At 45.0% G+C, this 18,704-nt stretch overlaps 2 protein-coding genes across 2 annotated transcripts in view; one reads left to right on the top strand and one right to left on the bottom strand.

Annotated features, from left to right (window-relative positions):
* Positions 1–11,430, top strand: part of PREPL (prolyl endopeptidase like) — an 84,684-nt gene extending 73,254 nt beyond the window's left edge. Inside the window, exon 16 of the transcript XR_006215679.1 lies at positions 11,412–11,430. The gene's annotated coding sequence lies outside the window, so the exon portion shown is untranslated. The remainder of the gene's footprint in view (positions 1–11,411) is intronic.
* The window catches only part of SLC3A1 (solute carrier family 3 member 1), a 51,859-nt gene that overhangs the window by 15,350 nt on the left and 17,805 nt on the right, over positions 1–18,704 (bottom strand). The window contains exons 3-5 of the mRNA XM_007097848.3: positions 15,736–15,915; positions 15,425–15,579; positions 9,682–9,807 (exon numbers count right to left, since the gene is read on the bottom strand). Of these exons, the coding sequence (XP_007097910.2) occupies positions 9,682–9,807; positions 15,425–15,579; positions 15,736–15,915 (461 nt within the window). The remainder of the gene's footprint in view (positions 1–9,681; positions 9,808–15,424; positions 15,580–15,735; positions 15,916–18,704) is intronic.

The raw sequence follows: 18,704 nt of genomic DNA, 5'->3' as shown, positions 1-18,704 counted from the left end.
TAAAATGTGTTTCGTGTCTACACATATGGGATCTCTGGAGCGCTGTAATTCAAGGGTCTCAAGGGTTTCTTACAGGCTAACTGGAAGGGTTAATACTGCTGAGGTCAAGTCCCTTTAAAGTGACATGTGTGAGTAACAAACTTGAAAAACATTTTCAAATCTAAGAGCAGACTTAGAATCTTAGCGTGGACACAGTTGAACCAAATACCCTTAAGCTGGTTCTACCCACACAAAACCCACAAATTTGTTGTTACTAGCCTCTTGCTCTTACCAAATGCATTCATTCAATAAGTATTCGGGTTCCAACTGTGGGCCAGGCACTTAGCTAAGCCCTACAACCATGAGCAAAATACAACAGCTGTGGTCCTAGGTCTCCTGAATTTATTTAGAATCCCCAACTAGACAGCAAATAGTAATGCAAGAATATTTAAGTCACAGCCAGGTAAAAAGCTTTAAAGGAGAGGCACATGATCTTACAAGAAGATGAAATAGCAGGATTGGTCCTGGAGGTCAGCGCAGCAGGAAGGCAGGAAGTGAGAGCGATTGGTTAGAGATTGAGAGAGAGAAGTCAATAGATGTAAAGGTACCTCATTGATGAGGCAGAACCATCTCGTCCCGGTGGCTCCAGGGGTCAACTCAGCATGAAGCTTCAGGACCCCTCAGTAACCCCAGCCCCTTCCTAACCACCTTCTTTCCCCGGGCTAAGTAAACACTCTGTACCTAACTTTACACTATTTTAAGAAGGCCCCAAATTTTCACAAGCTTCAGACTCCATACAACCCAGGCCTACGGCCAGGTGGCGTTGGTCCTGACAAGAGAGAACATGGGAGGTGGGTCAGGGTGGGGGTGGGACACAAATAGCTGTAATCCATCCAAGCCACCTCCGACAAAGCTGTGGGAAAACATTAAACACCACTCTGTTGTAAACATTAAGCTTTGGGGCACGGATTTCCCAGAAAAAAATCTGCTCACTTTCTTCATGGGGTCCTTATTCCCTTTGGGAATAGTTAGACTTGCTAACGGTTGACCCAGCCATAAAAAATGAGAAATGTGTACCCGAGCAAAGGTTTCTGGCCCTGGCAGGGGTTTTCACTTCAGTCCAGTAAGAGATACAATGATCGTTTGAAGAGACAAAACAGCAAAAGTTGGATGGTTATTTTTGAGGGTCATTGTAAAAATGCTGTGGTCTTCATTCAGATAATCCAAAATGTGCTCTTGAAAAATATTTGTGCTATTTATTCTCCCAACTAGGTGAGAAAAGGGAGCTCTAGATTTTAATCATTAACCCTCTCTTTACCCCATTTAAGCTCTCCCAGGGTGCCTGGTGCAGAAATGGGCACAGAGCCTAGTTCTGCTGGGTCTGGGTGACCCACAGAGGCGCCACGGGACTCTGGGGACAGTACATTGTGTCCCCGATTCCTGTATAACTCCCATGACATCACAGAGTCCTGGTTTCTCTACCAGGCACCTTTTCATTCTTTTCTCCTTAATTCACTGCGCTGAGTAAAACAGGAACCAATTCAGCATTACTAGTCTCATATCCAGATTCACGAAACCTAGAGGCAAAACTTTTCTTTTGAGATGACTAAAGTTACTGGGCCATTTACCTAAAAAGCTTAGTTTGCGAAATAGAAAAACTCTGCTCTTACGGGTGACGATCTGTAAGACATCGTCTTGAAAGTGACATAAACCCCAGGTTCAGTCCATCTCAAAGAGGAATAACAAACTATAGGATATTTTAGAAGTACAGAGAGAAAACTATATTCTCTGCTTTTAAGCAAAGGAAAGAAAATTGACCCTACTGCTGTTCAGAAATGTTGGTGAAACTCTTGGCTAACTCCTCCAGGATCACGGGCTCAGGATTCTGACCCATCCAAGTGCCCTTCCCAGCTTCCCACTTTGCATCCAGCTGCGTGCGTTAGGGCATCTGCATGATCTTACTGACCTTGCTTTCCTCATCCATAAAATTACACCCGCCTGGCAGAGTTTCTGTAGGGACTAAATAAGGTATTGCTGCTAGAGTCAATTCACACTTGGGTGTTTATATTACCTGATCTCTCTGCAGTGTTTGGCCCTGCTGACTAAACGCGCCTCTAGAAATACTCCTATCCCTTAGCTCCCGGATACCCACTCCTCGTTTGCCACTTTTCTCTGTCTACTCCGCAGTCCTTTAAATATTAGCATTTTGGGGGGCGCCTGGGTGGCTCAGTCGGTTGAGTGTCCAACTTCAGCTCAGGTCATGATCTCATGGTTTGTGAGTTCGAGCCCCGCATCAGGTTCTGTGCTGACAGCTCGGAGCCTGGAGCCTGCTTCAGATTCTGTGTCTCCCTCTCTCTCTGCCCCTCCCCCACTCATGCTCTCGCTCTGTCTCAAAAATAAAGAAAAATTAAATATTAGCACTTTGGGGGGCTCTTACACTCCCTGTTCATTTCATTTCACAACATTGTATTGACTCATTTATCTACCCATTTATTATTTAACAAGCATTTAAATAACAAGGAACACCCTATCCTAAATGCCATACAGAGAGGTTAAACCACTTAATCCCCAATCACCCCTACGAGGTATGTGTCATTATTGTTCCTTCCTGTTTTACCAACGAGGGAACTGAGGCACAGGGAGATGAGGTAACTTGATCACGGTCACAGAGTTAGTAAGTGGTGGCACCAGAACTGGAACCCTCTGGCACCCTTACCCATTTGCTCTGCTTTATTTTATTCTTTCGATTGGAAGATCTGCCAACTCCTGGCCCCTATTCCCACATGCCAACAATCACCTCAAGCTCAGTTGCAAGTGACCCCCTTGTCCATCTTGGCCAGCCTGGTGCTCTCACTGACACAACCTGCCTGACCTCTGTAGGCCTTGTCCGCATGCCCACAAATCCCAGAGTTTTATCTCTAAGCCAGACATGTCCCCCAAGCTCCATGTCCTTATATCCGAGTCTCCATTGAATACTTTGACGTCTCAGACGTCAAACTCTCCATGATTAAGACATGCCCCCCGCCTCGTATTTGTCTCCCATCTCAGGAAATGGCACCACCACCAGTCTGCATTCAAATCCGAAATCTGAGAGTCATACCAGACTCCTCTCTAACCTGATGATACCCCTGCAACCCCATGCCACCTCACTGCTCTGAAGCCCCTGGCATTTCTTCCCTGATGACTGACCCATCCTCTCCCCTGGCCCCTCTGCCTCCAGACCTACCCCACTCAAACCCCTTCTCCACAGTCACTGATTTCCAAAATGCAAATGGAAAATGATTTCCCTAAGACCTTGTAAACTCAAATCCTCACCACCTCACCACCAACGCCGTGCTCAGTAGGAGCAGAGTAGAGCTGACATTTAAGCCGGGGCGGGGGGGGGGGGGGGGGGGGGGGGGGATGGAGGTGGGGTACCTGAGCTCCCTGTCCCCAGTGACCATGAACATACTAACTCCCCAGGATCCCACACTCCAGCACTCAACATTTCCACATGGCGGGCTCGGGGTCCTGACACCGTTCAGGCAGAGGGCTGGGCTGTGTGGAGTCTCTTCCCTGCTCTGCTACTAACCCAGCTCTCTGGACTTCTGTTCGCTCATTTGGCAAAGAAGAGACTTGATCGCAAGTAAAAACCAAAGTGGCTGGAAACGTCCAAAATGCCATACAAACGTAAGCCTCCACCTTCTCCCAAGAAGGCTTCTAGACTTCACGAGGTAAACACACTCAAGCCCCGAGAGGTTCAGGGCAGAGCCAAGTCCCCTGAAGACCAGTGCAAGGAGGATTCAGAGAGGAGAGACGAGGGTGCTATGTGCTGTGGGTCTCCCGCTTGCCTCCCACTGTGCAGATAATCTGAAATCTGATGGGAGCCAGAAGGAAGAAGTTGCCATGAGTGCAAGCTGGTATGCAAGCAGGAATCATTCCAAATGCCTCCCCACCACAAACTCGCTGGGTTGCAAATAATTAACCTGCTCTACTCTCTACTCTCTAATCTCTACTGCAGAGATAAGTGCTGCTGGGGGGTAAGAGGGTGTTGGAAAGTCCCCTTCATGTGAAAAGTCCCTCTTCAGCAGCAAAGAGCCTTTCCTTGCAGCTTCTTGGCCTTTCTTATATAGTTCTAGAAGCAAATCTTCTATACCAGCCTTACAAAAATGTCTAACCTTCAACTGGAGGCAGTTAACGATTCATCCCAAGGGGAATCTCATTCTGTTGAGACTAGTAAATAAGGCTCTTGTTCCACTACTTGGATGCCTGCAAGGGAACAGCTGGAACAGTCAAAAAATAATTAATGTATTGGCTGGCACCTTTGGACAAAATTTATCACACTTGTCTAAACATCTCCAGATGATCCATCTCTATTGCCACAAGGAGCCTGGAGAAATCCACTGCCTGATAAACCAACTGGATTATACTCACATTTATGAATTTCTATTTTTTTTCTTTTCTTAATGTTTATTATTTATTTTTGAGATACAGAGAGAAACAGACAGACAGACAGACAGAATGTGAGCAGGGGAGGGGCAGAAAGAGAGGGAGACACAGAATCCAAGGCAGGCTCCAGGCTCTGAGCTGTCAGCACAGAGCAGGACGCGGGGCTCCAATTCTCAAACTGCGAGACCATGACCCGAGCCGAAGTCGGACGCTCAACCGACTGAGCCACCCAGGCGCCCCACCACATTTATGAATTTCCAACTGAAACCCCTTGAAAAACTGTGTAGGGAAAGTGAAGCACAGAGACAGAAACAGGTTTGCCTCAAGTCGGAAGTGGGGTTGTGGGTAAGAGGATGGACTCTGGGTTTGAATCCTGCTCTGGATCAATCCGCCCCAGGCGGGTGACTTCACTTCTTTCGCCCTCAGTTTCCTTCTCTGTAAAATGATCCTGCAGTCTCCTAAATAAGGCTTGGTCAGAGCATAAATGAGATGATCCAGGTAAGGCACTTGGCACAAAGTAAATGCCCAAAAGTGTGTGGGGGCGGGTGGGGCGGGGAAAGGTACAGGTGGGGGTGTGTAAATGATCTTTGGTGAAGGAAGACAGTGTCCACCCTCCAGCAAAGAAGGTTAAAACTAACCCTAGTTGGGAGCTATGTCTGCCACCCTGCCCCACCCTGCTCTCCCCAACCTCAAAGAGACAAGGCTGCACTGACAAGATGCCTACCTCTGGAACAGATCATCTAAATTCATCTAAATTCTGGGAAACATTAAACATGTGTAGTAAAAACAGCCTTAGAAGTAAGGAGTCTACAGGAATATATTTAACAGCAACAACAACAAAATGCAAGACTTGCACACTGAAAGCACAAAACAATGTTGAAAGAAATTAAAGACCTAAACAAGTGGAAAGACATCATGTGTTCCTGGTTCAGAAGACTTAATATTGTTAAAGTGGCAATGCTGCCCCACACTGATGCCCGCATTCAATGCAATCCCTATTCAAATCCCAGGAGCAGGCTGCTTGCAGAAATTGACAAGCTGATCCTAAAACTCATATGGAAAGAATATGATCCAGTAACTCCACTCCTGGATATTTACCCAAAGAAAACAAAAGTACTAACTCAAAAAGATACATGCACCCCCATGTTTAGTGCAGCATTATTTACAATAGCCAAGCTATGGAAGCAGTCCAGGTGTCCATTCATAGATGAATGGGTAAAGAAGATGTGGTCTGTACACACACACACACACACACACACACACACACACACCGGAATATTACTCAGCCATAAAAAGAATGAGACCTGGCCATTTATATCGGTATGGATGGACCCAGAGGGGATTATGCTAAGTGAAATAAGTCAAACAGAGAAAGACAAATACCATATTATTTCACTTATCTGTGGAATCTAAAGAACAAAACAAAAACAAACAACAGTCTTTTCAATACAGAGAATAAACTGGTGGCTGCCAGAGGGGAGGTGGGTGGAGAGATGGGCGAAAGAGATAAAGGAGATTAAGAGGTACAAACATTCAGTTGCAGAACAAGTCATGGAGATGAAAAGTACAGCGATGGGAATACAGTCAATAATATTCTAGTAACGTTGTATGGTGACAGATGCCGACTGCACTTACTGTGGGCAGCGCTGAGTAATATACGGAATTGTCAAATCACTATGTTGTACACCTGAAACTAATATAACATCGTATGTCAACTATACTCCAATAAATAATAATAATAATTGATCGCCAAAAGAAAGAAAGGAATACAAGGACCCAAAATAGCCAAACAATCTTGAAAGAGAAGAACAAAATTGTAGGACTCACACGACCCAGTTTTGAAACTTCCCATAAAGCTAGGCTAATCCAGACATTGTGGTATTGGCACAAGAACAGACCTACAGATCAATAGAGAAGAATTGAGTCTAGAAATGAATCCTGACATTTATGGCCGGTTGATTTTCAAAAGGGTTCCAAGACAGTTCAATGGGGAAAGAATACCTTTTTTTTTAAACACATGTTGTAGGAATAACTGGATAGCCACATGCCAAAGAATTAAGTGGGACCCCCTCATATATAAAAGGTAATTTAAAAAGTGGATCAGATACCTAAAATGTAAGAGCTACAACTATAAAACTAGGAAAAGAAAACATAAAAAATCTTCATAACCTTGGGTTAGGCAATGGTTTTTAAATGACACTAAAGTACAAACAACAAAAGAAAAAAAACGGATAAATTGGACAATTTAAAACTTGTGCTTCAAAGGACTCCATCAAGAAAGCAAGAAGACACCCCACAGCATGGGAGAAGATTGCAAATCATGTATCCAGAATATATATAAAATTCTTTTTTAAAGTTTATTTTATTTACTTTGAAAGAGAGAGAAAGAGAGAGAGAGAGCGGGGGAAGGGCAGAAAGAGAGAGAGAGAGAATTCCAAGCAGGCTCCTCCCTGTCAGCCAAAATCAAGAGTCAGACACTTAACCAACTGAGCCACCCAGGCGCCCCTATACAAATTTTTTTACAACCAGGGCATCTGGGTGGCCTAGTCAGTTGAGCATCCGACTCTGGCTCAGGTCATGATCTTGCAGTTTGTGGGTTCAAGCCCCAGGTAGTGCTCTGCTCTGGACAGTGCAGAGCCTGCTTAGGATTCTCTCTCCCTCTCTCTCTCTCTCTGTCCCTCCCCTGCTCACACTCTTTCAAAATAAATAAACTTCAAAAGAATCTTAAAACCAACAATAGAAAGACGAATAACACAATTTTAAAATGGGCAAAGGATGTGAACAGACATTTCTCCAGCAAAGATATAAAAATAAACTACATAAGCGCATTTGAAGATGCTGAACGTCATTAGCCATCAGGGAAACGTAAATCGGACGCTTAACTGGCTGAGCCACCCAGGCACCAGGGAAACGTAAATCGGAACCCCAGTGAGATGTCACTACACACCCACTAGGATGACGGTACTCAAGAATACAGACAGTAACAAGTGCTGGCAAGGAAGGATGTGGGGAAATCGGAACCCTCATACATTGCTACCGGGACTAAACATGGTGCAGCTGATTTGGAATAGAGCTGGGCAGTTTCTCAACTTATTAAATATAGATTATAAATACAGATACATATCGTAGACATACAGGTAGATATTGTATGACTTTGTTTATATGAAATGTCTAGAACAGGCGTATCCACGGAGACAAAAAGTAGATTAGCGGTTGCCGGCAATGGGGGGGTGTAGGCACGGAGAGTATCTGCTAATTGATATAGGGCTTCTTTAGGGGGTGAAAGAAAATGTTGTGAAATCGGTGGTGATAGCTTTACGACTCTGTGAAGAGACTAAAACCACTGAACTATACACTTGAAGGGGTGCATTTTATGTTTATGTGAATTATATCTCCCTAGAGGTAGTACTTAAAAACAAGAGGGGCGCCCAGGGGGGCTCAGCTGGTTAGGCATCCGACTTCAGCTCAGGTCATCATCTCACAGTTTGTGAGTTCAAGCCCCTGCATCGGGCTTACTGCTATCCGCGCAGAGCCCAAGTCAGATCCTCTGTCTCCTTCTCTCTCTGCCTCTCTCTCTCTCTCTCTCTCAAAAGTAAATAAACATAAGAGAAAAGAAAAAAAAACAAACAAACCAAGAACAAACTTAAGGGTTGTGGGCGCCCTCAGTGGCTCCAGCGTGGCCACCTGCACCGTCACCCTTCAGTTGACAGGGTGCGAGCTATAGAAAGGGACCCACAGCTCTCTGTTCTGTTCGGGTCCCCTCCCCACCTACCGACCTCAGAGCACTCCCCCACTAACCTGAATCCCTGCCCACTACAGCCACAGCAGCAGCAGCAGCAATAACACAGCTGATGTCTGTCTTGTTGGGTATTGGAACCACCACTGTGTGGTGACCGCTGACAGGAAGCCTCCTATGAGGGGCCATGGAGGGATCTTCAGCAGCTCAGCAGGAATCCCTTACAGCAGCCTTCGTGGCCCCGTGGGATCCGCCCCTTGTCTCCACTTCTTGGATCTCAGCCCCTAACCCTCCCTCTCGTGTCACTCATATGTACTGGCAGGCTTGCCAGATAAAACACAGGACACCCCGCTAAGTTTTCATTTCAGATGCGCCACGAGTAATGTTTTAGCAGAAGCGGGTCCCAAATACCATCTTTCTCGTTGTTTATCTGAAATGAAAATTTAGCTGGTGTCCTGCATTTCCATTTGCTCCCTCCGGTCACTGGATGCACCAGCCTCCACGTCATTCCTGAAACACACGAAGCACACTCTCACCTCGAGGTCTCTGCACTGGCTCTTCCTCGCGCCTGGAATCTTCTTCTGCCGAACATCCACGGGGCTCCCTTTCAAACTTCAGGTCTTTGTCCAGACAGGACCTCCACAGAGGGATGGCCCCAAACCAACTTGTGCCTGGCACTCTGACGTCCCTTACCCTCAGGGACCACCCGACACGTTACCCGTTTAGTTGGTAACTGTGTGCCCTCCCCTCGGTTTGCAGACAACGCCTTGAGAGCAGGTTTGATTCGCGGCTGCATTTCCAGTGCTTAGAACGACCTGGATACAGAAGGCCGTGCACGGGTCATGTCCCGCAATGTTCCAGACAGCCCGTGAGACAAATACCGCCTTCGACCGTGTTTCACAGATGAGGGGTCAGAGACACGGAAAGCCAAATATCTCACCCAGAAGCCCACGGTAGCAGCAGTGGCGCTGGGTCCAGATGCAGGCTCAGATCTAGAGCCCACACTCTGGCGCACCTCACTCCATCCTCTCGTCATCACAGGCAGAGGGGTGATGACCTCAGGGCTAAGTTACCAGGTATTTCTTCCTCCCTCCCCCGTCCGTTGTGTGAGGAAGGAATGACCAGCATGTCTGAGGGTCTAATATTTGCCTCAGACTCCATAATCCCAGAGTTTAATTGTATTACTTGGTTGTTGTTGTTTTTTTTTTAATTTTTTTTTTAATGTTTATTTATTTTTGAGACAGAGAGAGACAGAGCATGAACAGGGGAGGGGCAGAGAGAGAGGGAGACACAGAATCTGAAACAGGCTCCAGGCTCTGAGCTGTCAGCACAGAGCCCGACGCAGGGCTCGAACTCACAGATCATGTGAGATCTGTGATCATGACCTGAGCCGAAGTCAGACGCTTAACCGACCGAGCCACCCAGGCGCCCCGTATTACTTGGTTTTGCCTGAACAAGTACTGTTCAACACAAAGTGTATCGGGTACCCACTTCTACACCCATGCAATGGAGAAGTCTGTGGGGGTATCTGTACTCACTTTTATTTCCTCTTGAACATCAGGATTGTGGAAATTTAAGTCAGGTTGTTCTCTCATAAACTGGTGAAAGTAACATTGGTTTCGTACTTCGTCAAAGTGCCAACTGGAGTTTCCGTACACACTTAGCTAGCAAACAGAAAATAGCATATCACCTTCTTAGCATCCATGTAATGGCATTGCCCGCAAAGAAACGATCATTGCCATCCCTGGCCCGGTGCAGGCAGAGTGCGTAAATCCTCAGAATTTTCCTTCTAGGGAGAGCACTGGATAAATTCATTCCTTAAAATGTCACCCACGAAAGCCGCACAGATGTAGTTGGGGTATATTTGTCTAGTAGAAGCTGTCCATAACAACCACAATAGCAAACCAATGCTCTCAAATGTAGAATGAGGCCAATTTAAGGAGCGGACATTTTTTTTCTCCAGAACAGGATACTTTTTTTATTCAAGTAACTACAAATCGGAAACCAGATTGGGGGAGGGAGGACCAGGCTGGGACAAATAATGGCTACCTCTTCCCTGAATGGGGAGGAGGTGGCCCCTACACCCTCAATGGTTAATACAGGTCCCCCCGCCTCGCTCTGCCACAGCATCCCACTTTCCCTGGGACTGGGGTGGTCGGTAACCCAGCCTGCTCTGCCCCAGACCCCTTCCCCTAAGAGCATCTTGGAGGAGGGGGATGCGGGCAGAACAGCAGGAAGCAATGAGGACGAACATCTGGTGGTCATGGCAGCGATGACGTGTGTCTAAGAATGGAAACATCGAACAAAAACAACACACTGTCCAGAGGTAGTTTGTGAACAGAGGAAAGATGGAACCAGAACCTTGGGGGGTAGGGAGGAGTGGAAGGCTGGGAGTGAGCAAGGCTAGTTCCTTGTTATTAGTGCCCCATGTGAGGCAAGGGGAAACCAAGGCCTAGGGTGGAAGCGGATGGGGTCAGGCAATGGCTGCGGCCCACCTGAGGTGGCTGCCACAGGGAACCTGGGCCTCCTGGATAATGGGTGGACTGCATTTCCCTCACTGCAATAGATTCCAGGGTGGCGGTGAGGTGGGCTGGAGCCCATTTACAGAGGGTAGGGGGATCAGACCCCTCCTGCCTTCCCTCTTGTGCCCCAAATGGGACCATCTGACCTTGAGCAAGGACTAGGCAAGGTGGGAAGGAAGAAGACTAGGTGGGAGCCACACCTACTGAGGCACATGTCGGCTGGGGGCATCTTGGAGCTGAGCGCCCCTCAGCTCATTGGCCGTATCTGCTGCTGCCATTGGCCATTGGCCGTATCTGCTGCTGCCAGGGCTATGGAGTGGGGCAGATCAGAATGAGATGGGGCTTGAGCCCCTTTTAAGGCCAGGGGAGCCCTCCTGGGCCCCTTAGTGGGAAGCCCTTAGAGGGAAGAGTGGGGAAGCAGAAGGGACTCCCAAACCAAGAGCCCAGTCAGCAATGTCCCACCACTGAGCGTGGGGACGCAGCAGGGGCAGGATGCAGCAAGGTAGGAAGTCAGCTTTGTCTGGAAGGGCAAGTATGCGCCTGGGGTGAGGGGTCACTGGAAACCAAGACCAAAGGAAACTGCTCCCCACTTGGGCCCACAGCAGCTGGTGGTGAGGGTGCAGGTGGGTGGCAGTGATGCATGGGCCTGGGGGGAAGGGGGGGGCGATGGGAGTGGAGCTGTCGAGTCCCAGAAAGAACCTAAAGAGCAGACATTTCTAACATATTTTCTTGAACCTTCTATCCAGGCTCTGGACTCTTGTTTGTGAAGAAATGCAAATGATGGTCAACTGGGGAGAAAGATACATTCCATTGGTCTTGGAGTTTGAATCCACAGAGTGGATATTTAAACTGTATCCTCAGAAAATTAGTAGAATCATCCACTTAAAACTCTTCTTAAAAAAATAACAATAATAAAATAAAATAACAAAAATCAAAACCCTCTAGCCCTCAGGAATAAAAGAAATCTAGCAGCTTCAAGCACCTGGCACTGATTTCCTCTTTCTAGGAATGCTCACAAATGTGACTCCGAAGCATGACTCTCCTGGCGGACTTTCCTGCCTCTCTCGCTGCTGCTTTTAAGTCAGCTTGGTTCCTTCAATGGGGTGGTTCCTCAGGGCTCTAGCTTGGGCTTTTGTTCATTTCATGCAAAAGAAAACATCTGGATAACATTTACAAACTGGGGGATTTTGCACAAATCTTTTTCTTTTTAACTGGAAGACCCAGTCATGGTGGGTCCAAATTGCCACTAAAACAAGTGGGTGGAGCTAAGTGGCAGCTGCCGCCTTTCAAGGAAACACACCCTCAGCGCCGGCCCTGACACAAACCAGGATATTTACAGTCTGTGCGACCAAGAAAAGATGGGTATCCAGAATACAAAAAGAACCCCACCAATTTCAAAGGCACAAGCAACCCAAAAGAAAACTGAGGAAAGAAACCATAAACAGGTGTTTCACCAAAATGGAAGCTCAAGTGAATGAAATGTACGAATAAATGTTCAACATCATTAGTAACTAGATAAATCTTCATTCGCAACTAGATAAATGGAAAATGAAGACCTCAAGGTGATACCAATTTAAGTTCACTTGGTAAAAATTATTAAGTCCGGCAGTACCAGTAAGTTAAGGAGAATATGTATGTTTTATACTGCTGGAGGGGATATAAATTGGTACAACCACTTTGACAATCAGTTTGGTATTATCTTGCAGAGGTCAGCATGCAGTCTCGTGCACACAGAAATTTCACTCCTAGCCATTTGCCTTTCAGAAGCTCTTGTACATGCACCCCAGGACAAAGAGACTAATGAGAATGTTACCATGGCATCGTTAATAATAGTAAAAAAATAAAATAAAATAAAATAATAAAATAAAATAAACACCTGGAAACAGTCCAACTGCCCATCAGTGGAAGAGTGGATAAGTAAATCATGGAATATTTACACAATGGAATATTACATAACAGTGAAAAAGTATAGGGGCACCTGGTTGGCTCAATCAGTCTTTGGCTCGGGACCACAGTTCATGAGTTCAAGCCCTGCATGAGGCTTTGCACTGACAGTACAGAGCCTGCTTCTGATCCTCTGTCTCCTCCCTCTCTCTCTGTCCCTCCCCCACTCATGCACTCTCTCTCTCTCTCTCTCTCTCTCAGAAATAAACATTAAAAAAAAAAAAGAAAGAAAATGTGTAAACCACAGCTACCGGACTCTACATAGATGAACATTAAAAACAGTGAAAAAGCTAGTTACAGGAGATTTACATGCACCAGGACATTTATCATAGAGTCCAAAACAGGAGAAACTAAATAATAAATCTTTTAAAAATATGCAGCATATGCAGCACAGGAAAAACACAAAGCAAGGACTTGGAAAACCCCCAAATGTGAGGCAGTGGTCACCCCTAAGAGGAGGTGTGGGGAGGGACAGGGAGGAACCTGCAGGCATTTTCAGCAGCGTTGGTAATGTTCAATTCTTAATTTGGGGATGGGCTCATTGATGTTCACTATATTATTACTTAGATACATATTACCTATATTTTCTAACAGTTTTATTCACGTATAAATGAACACAATAAACTGCACATATTGTGTGTACGATCTGATCAGTTTCAACATGTGTATATGTTTGTGAACTTCTCACCATGATCAAAATAGTGAATATATCCATCCTTTGGGACCCCCTGACCCCATCTTCCACTCCTCCCCATCTCCTTCCCATCCCTAAACGACTAATTGGCTTCCTGTCACTACAGATGAGTTTCCATTTCCTAGAATTTCATGTTAAGTGGAATAATATGTACCCTTCTGTCTGGCTTCTTTCACCGGTATAGTTCTTCTGAGATTCATCCATGGTGTTGCCTGTTATCAATAGTTCATTCCTTTTATGGCTGAGTAGTATTCCATTGTATGGTTATGCCACAAGATGTTTTATACATCTATCATATATTACATATATTTTGGTATGTATCAACTATTTTTTAAGTTTATTTATTTTGAGAAAGAGAGAGAGAGAGAGAGAGAGAGAGAAGTGCCTGTGGGGGAGGGGCAGAGAGGGATAGAGACAGAATCCCCAGCAGCTTCTGTGCTGTCAGCACGGAGCCCGATGCAGAACTCACTCACAAACTGTATGATCATGGCCTGAGATGAAATCAAGAGTCGGACACTTAACCAACTGACCACCCAGGTATCCATGTATCAACTACTAAAAAAACAAAAACAAACAAACCCCAAAAGCCAACAATGTTGGCTATAGCGGAGAACAGATGGAAGGATGGAGAAACTGGAGGCTGTCACAGGCCTGTAGGCAAGAGATGATATGGTTGGAAGTATGGGCAGCAATTTTTAAAAGTAGACTGTATGGTGGGACGGTGCCATCATTAGCCCTTTCATTTACTGGCTGTGTGACGGAGGGCAAGGTGTTTAACATTGCTCATCTGCAACACAGGAATTAAAACTCATAGGCTTGCAGGGCAGATTAAATGAAGGAATGAATATAACACACTTAGCACAGAGCCCGGCACATAGTATGCATTTAGTAAATGCTTGTTAATATCGTAATCATTTTAACGAGTATGCGGGATTGGGGAAAAGAAAAATTAAGGAGCTAAAACTGCCAGGATTGCTGATAACCCGCTCACCAGGCTGCATACTAGTACTATTCACGAAACCTGGGGTACGAGAGGTTGGCGGGGAGAAGATCACACAGTCAGCATTGATACGTGTTGATATTGAGTGCCCTTGGTTCATCTAAAAGTTGATGCCCAGGAGTCAGCCTCTTTAAGTGTTTTCTGGAGAAGGTCAGGAAGAGAGGAGGAGGGACTGGAGAGTAGAGATCCAGAGGATTCAGGGTAAACAGTTCTGCAGAAAGCAGGACAGACATGAACCAGAACAGGTGGGGGGACCAGCCCAGGACAGGGGCAGAGTTGCCAGATAAAATACAAAACATACAATTAAATCTGAATTTCAGATACACAGTGCATCATTTTTAGTGTAAGTATGTCCCATGAAATATGTTATACTCAGAAACTATGCAAATTCAGATTTCACTGGGCTTCCTGGATTTTTACTTATAAGTCTGGTAACCCCAGACAAGACAGACCCGGCCTCTGCCATAAAAAAAGGTGAGTAGGAAGAGGGTGGGTATAGGAGCAGGCAGGTTTGATGACTTCTGCTCACCCTTCGAAGCAGAGCTTGCCGCTGAGCATGATAAGAGGCAGAGATGGCAAGAAGGGTGTTTGAGGAAGAGAGAGGGCCTGGATGGTATAATTCCAAGACTGGATGCCTCAGTTCACGTGAGGACAATGGATGTGTGATGTCTCTGAAGGCACAGACACCAAAGTTCAGGCGAAGAGAAAGTGGACGGTCAGGCTCATGTATGGCTGGGGTTTTACTGGACAGGGGAGTCACACAGTCAGAAAGACATAGGAGTCTGGAGTCAGAAAGACGGAGGAGTCAGCAAGACCGTTACTGACCTAATAGGACATGGAGTCCAAGTCTGACCGCATGGGAAGTAAGGGAGGAAGAAGCTAATAACAGAAAGTACAGGCTTTAATTTGCTAAAACACATCAGTTCCACAATGGAATAAAAAGTCCAAATCCAAACGATTACAAGCCTTGGGTAGGTTATTTCTATTTATTTGGGAAATTTTCCCCTCCCCCATAACTATACCCATTCACTTTTTTCCTTAAAAGGACTTTATAAATAACCAGTTTAATCACCGAAGATCTGCCCATTTTCTCTCTGTAAATCAGACAAGTCGGTACTTACCCAGTTGTTGGGTGGTACGGTTATGCCATTCTCATGGGTACAGTCATGCCAGATGTAATAATCAGTATATTTCCCTGTCCGGGTCCGACTCAGTTGAAACCAAGCATGTTTATCACTGGTGTGGTTTGGTATGAAATCAATTATTAATTTTAAACCTAATGAGTGAAAATATTTCAAATGTTAGGAAGAGATTATATTAGACAAATACAGGTCTGTTAAGGAAAAAAATGCTTTAAGTAAGCAATTGGAGAATGCTTTTCTCAACCCCCCACACCCCCCCCCCCAACACACCCACCAACCACTCAGTTTACCTTTATCATGTATGGCTGCAACCAGATTCTCAAAATCTTTCATTGTTCCAAAAATAGGATCGATTTCTCGGAAATCTTCAACACCATGTCGGAAATCTTTAAGGGATGACTTATAAAATGAAGTAATCCAGATAGTTTTTATATTTAAAGTTGTGATGTAGTCCAGTTTCTCTTGAATGCCTGAAGAAAAAAGTCAAGGCCGTGAGAAATAAAGTTTGACTTTTTGATCGAAGGATTAAAAACAAAACCAATATGGCTAAAATTGAAATATGTATATTGAAACAGGAATACTCAGAATTCTGTTGAATCTGATGAAATTCAAATAGAAAAGTCTAGTTCTACCAGTAGCATCAAATGGTCTTTTAGCAATAACCTTTGACCTTTAACATAAATGGAAAACATTAACATCTGTCTGTGCCTTGTTCATAGATTATATTTAAAATCAAGGCTACAGTATTGCTAATTTATCCTACACATGGTTTTTGAACACCTAATCTAAGCCAGGTGCTGGACTAAGTGCCAAGGGACAAAGAAGAGTAACACACGGTCTAAGCTACACTGTCCAGTATGACAGCCATTTGTACACGTGGCCATTGAGCACTTGCAATGTGACTCGTCTATTGAGATGTGCTGTAAATGCAAAGCACACACTGGATTCTTAAGAATATGATAATGTAGGGGCCCCTTGGTGGCTCAGTCAGTTGACTGTCCACTATAGCTCAGGTCATGATCTCACAGTTCGTGGGTTCGAGCCCTGCGTTGGGCTCTGAGCTGATAGTTCAGAGCCTGGAGCCTGCTCCGGATTCTGTGTCTCCCTCTCTCCCTGCCCTCCCCCACTCATGCTCTGTCTCTCTTTCTCTCTCTCTAACAAAAATAAATAAACATTAAAAAAAAATTTTTTTAAGAATGTAATAATGTAAAATATCTCAGAAATATTTTATGTTGATTATATGTTGATATGTTGGCTTAAACAAAATACTTTAAATGACTATTATTAAAATGGATTCTAAATTAAAATTAAATTTTTTTAAAGATTTTATTTTTAAGTAACCTCTACACCCAACATGGGGCTTGAACGTATAACTCCAAGATCAAGAGTCACATGCTCTATTGACTGAGCCAGCCAGGTGCCCCTAAAATTAAATTATTATTAAAATGAATTTCTCATCTGTTTCTTTTGTACTTGTTTTAATGTGGCTCCTTAAAGAATTCACAATTATCTACGTGGTTCACGTTCTATACCCTTTGGACAATGCTGAAGCCAATAATTTACACAGAAGAGAATTCTAGATTTGGCTGAGAAGAGACACAGGAATGAAACTCCTTGTACTTGGAACCTTGTCGGATAATTAGCAGATAGTGTGTATTTGTGTGTGTGCGGTTCCAGTTCAGAGTCCTAATTGCAGATCAGACTTGAGTGTAGTAACTTCAATCTCCAATAACTTTGGGTGGGACCCCTATATGGCTTCCTACAATCAGAGCCAGTCACAGGTCCCACAGCAGGCTGGAGGTCACTGAGACCAAAGCACAAAGTCTCCTGACTCCTGGCATTGGGGCTCTTCCCCTATTATAGGATGCTTGTTTTTGTCCTCTTTGTACCTCAGTTCCTCCTTATGGGTGTCTGTGAGACCTCACAGACTATTCACCACCAACAAAAGGATTTTGATTTCAATCAGAACAATACAAGATATCTTAAGAATAAGGAAAGGAACAGGATGGTAAAAACAAAGGGGCTTGACAGATACAAAGTAAACAAGGGATCCCAGGCCCCCACTCCAGGGGACAGAAGGCAATCACCAAAAACAAACTGAAACCTGGAGTGGTTCCTTCAGATAGTAACAAGCAAATCCCCTCAACCTCAAGGACAAATACCTATTGATTAAAGGAAACAACTAGTCCCTCAAGGCAAAGTTACTAGAAAAGGCAAACATAGGAGCTGATGAGACATGGCCCTGTGTATGGGAATTTGGGATGTATCTAGAAGGAGATTACAAGGGGAGGGCCAGGAAGTGGGGAGTTTATTTGGGTTTAGGAATTTTAGCTCTATTTTGTCAAAACATCACTTTTGCTAAGCATTTACTGCATAAAGGGAGCAGGTGCTAAGGCCACGCAGGGATGAGGGGTGTTGGAAGGGAAGTCACCAGGATAGGTTACAAGGCGGTATCAGAGGGGACTGTAAACAGTCCAAAGTCCCATGAGCTCTGGGGAGGGGAGTAGATGCTCTGACTGAAAGCTTAAATAAAGATTAATATAGGGGCACCTGGGTGGCTAGTAGGTTGAGCATCTGACTCTTGATTTCAGCTCAACTCATGATCCCAGGGTCTTGGGATCGAGCCCTGCGTTGGGCTCCATGCTGAGTGGAAGACACAGAATCCTCTCTTCCTCTGTCCCCTCCCCTGCTTGTTCTCTCACTCTCTAATGGAAAAAAAAAAAAGATTAATGCAGAAAGAGTTTCAACTGCACCTTGAAGGACAGATAATATTTCAATTAATTTTTTATTAATTTTTTAATACTTAAAAAAAAATTTTTAACATGTATTTATTGTTGAGAGAGAGACAGAGCACAAGTGGGAGAGGGACAGAGAGAGAGAGGGAGACACAGAATCCGAAGCAGGCTCCGGGCTCTGAGCTATCAGCACAGAGCCCAACGCAGGGCTCGAACTCACGAGCTATGAAATCATGACCTGAGCCGAAGTCGGACGCTTAACCGACTGAGCCACCCAGGTGCGCCCATTTATTTTTTTAAAAGTTTATTAATTTATTTTGAGAGAGAGTTCAAGCAGGGGAGGGGTGGAGAGAGGGGGAGAGAGAATCCCCAGCAGGCTCTACACAGTCAGCATGGAGCCCGACGCAGGGCTCAAATCTACAGCACTGGGATCATGACCTGAGCCGAGATCAAGAGTCAGACACTTAACCAACTGAGCCACCCAGGCATCCCAATATTTCAATTAGTGAGGACACAGGAAGATA

The sequence above is a fragment of the Panthera tigris genome, chromosome A3 (assembly GCF_018350195.1).
Source record: "Panthera tigris isolate Pti1 chromosome A3, P.tigris_Pti1_mat1.1, whole genome shotgun sequence".
Classification (NCBI taxonomy): Eukaryota; Metazoa; Chordata; class Mammalia; order Carnivora; family Felidae; genus Panthera; species Panthera tigris.
Note: the sequence above shows the minus strand (reverse complement) of the source record. Positions and strands in the feature narration are given on the sequence as shown.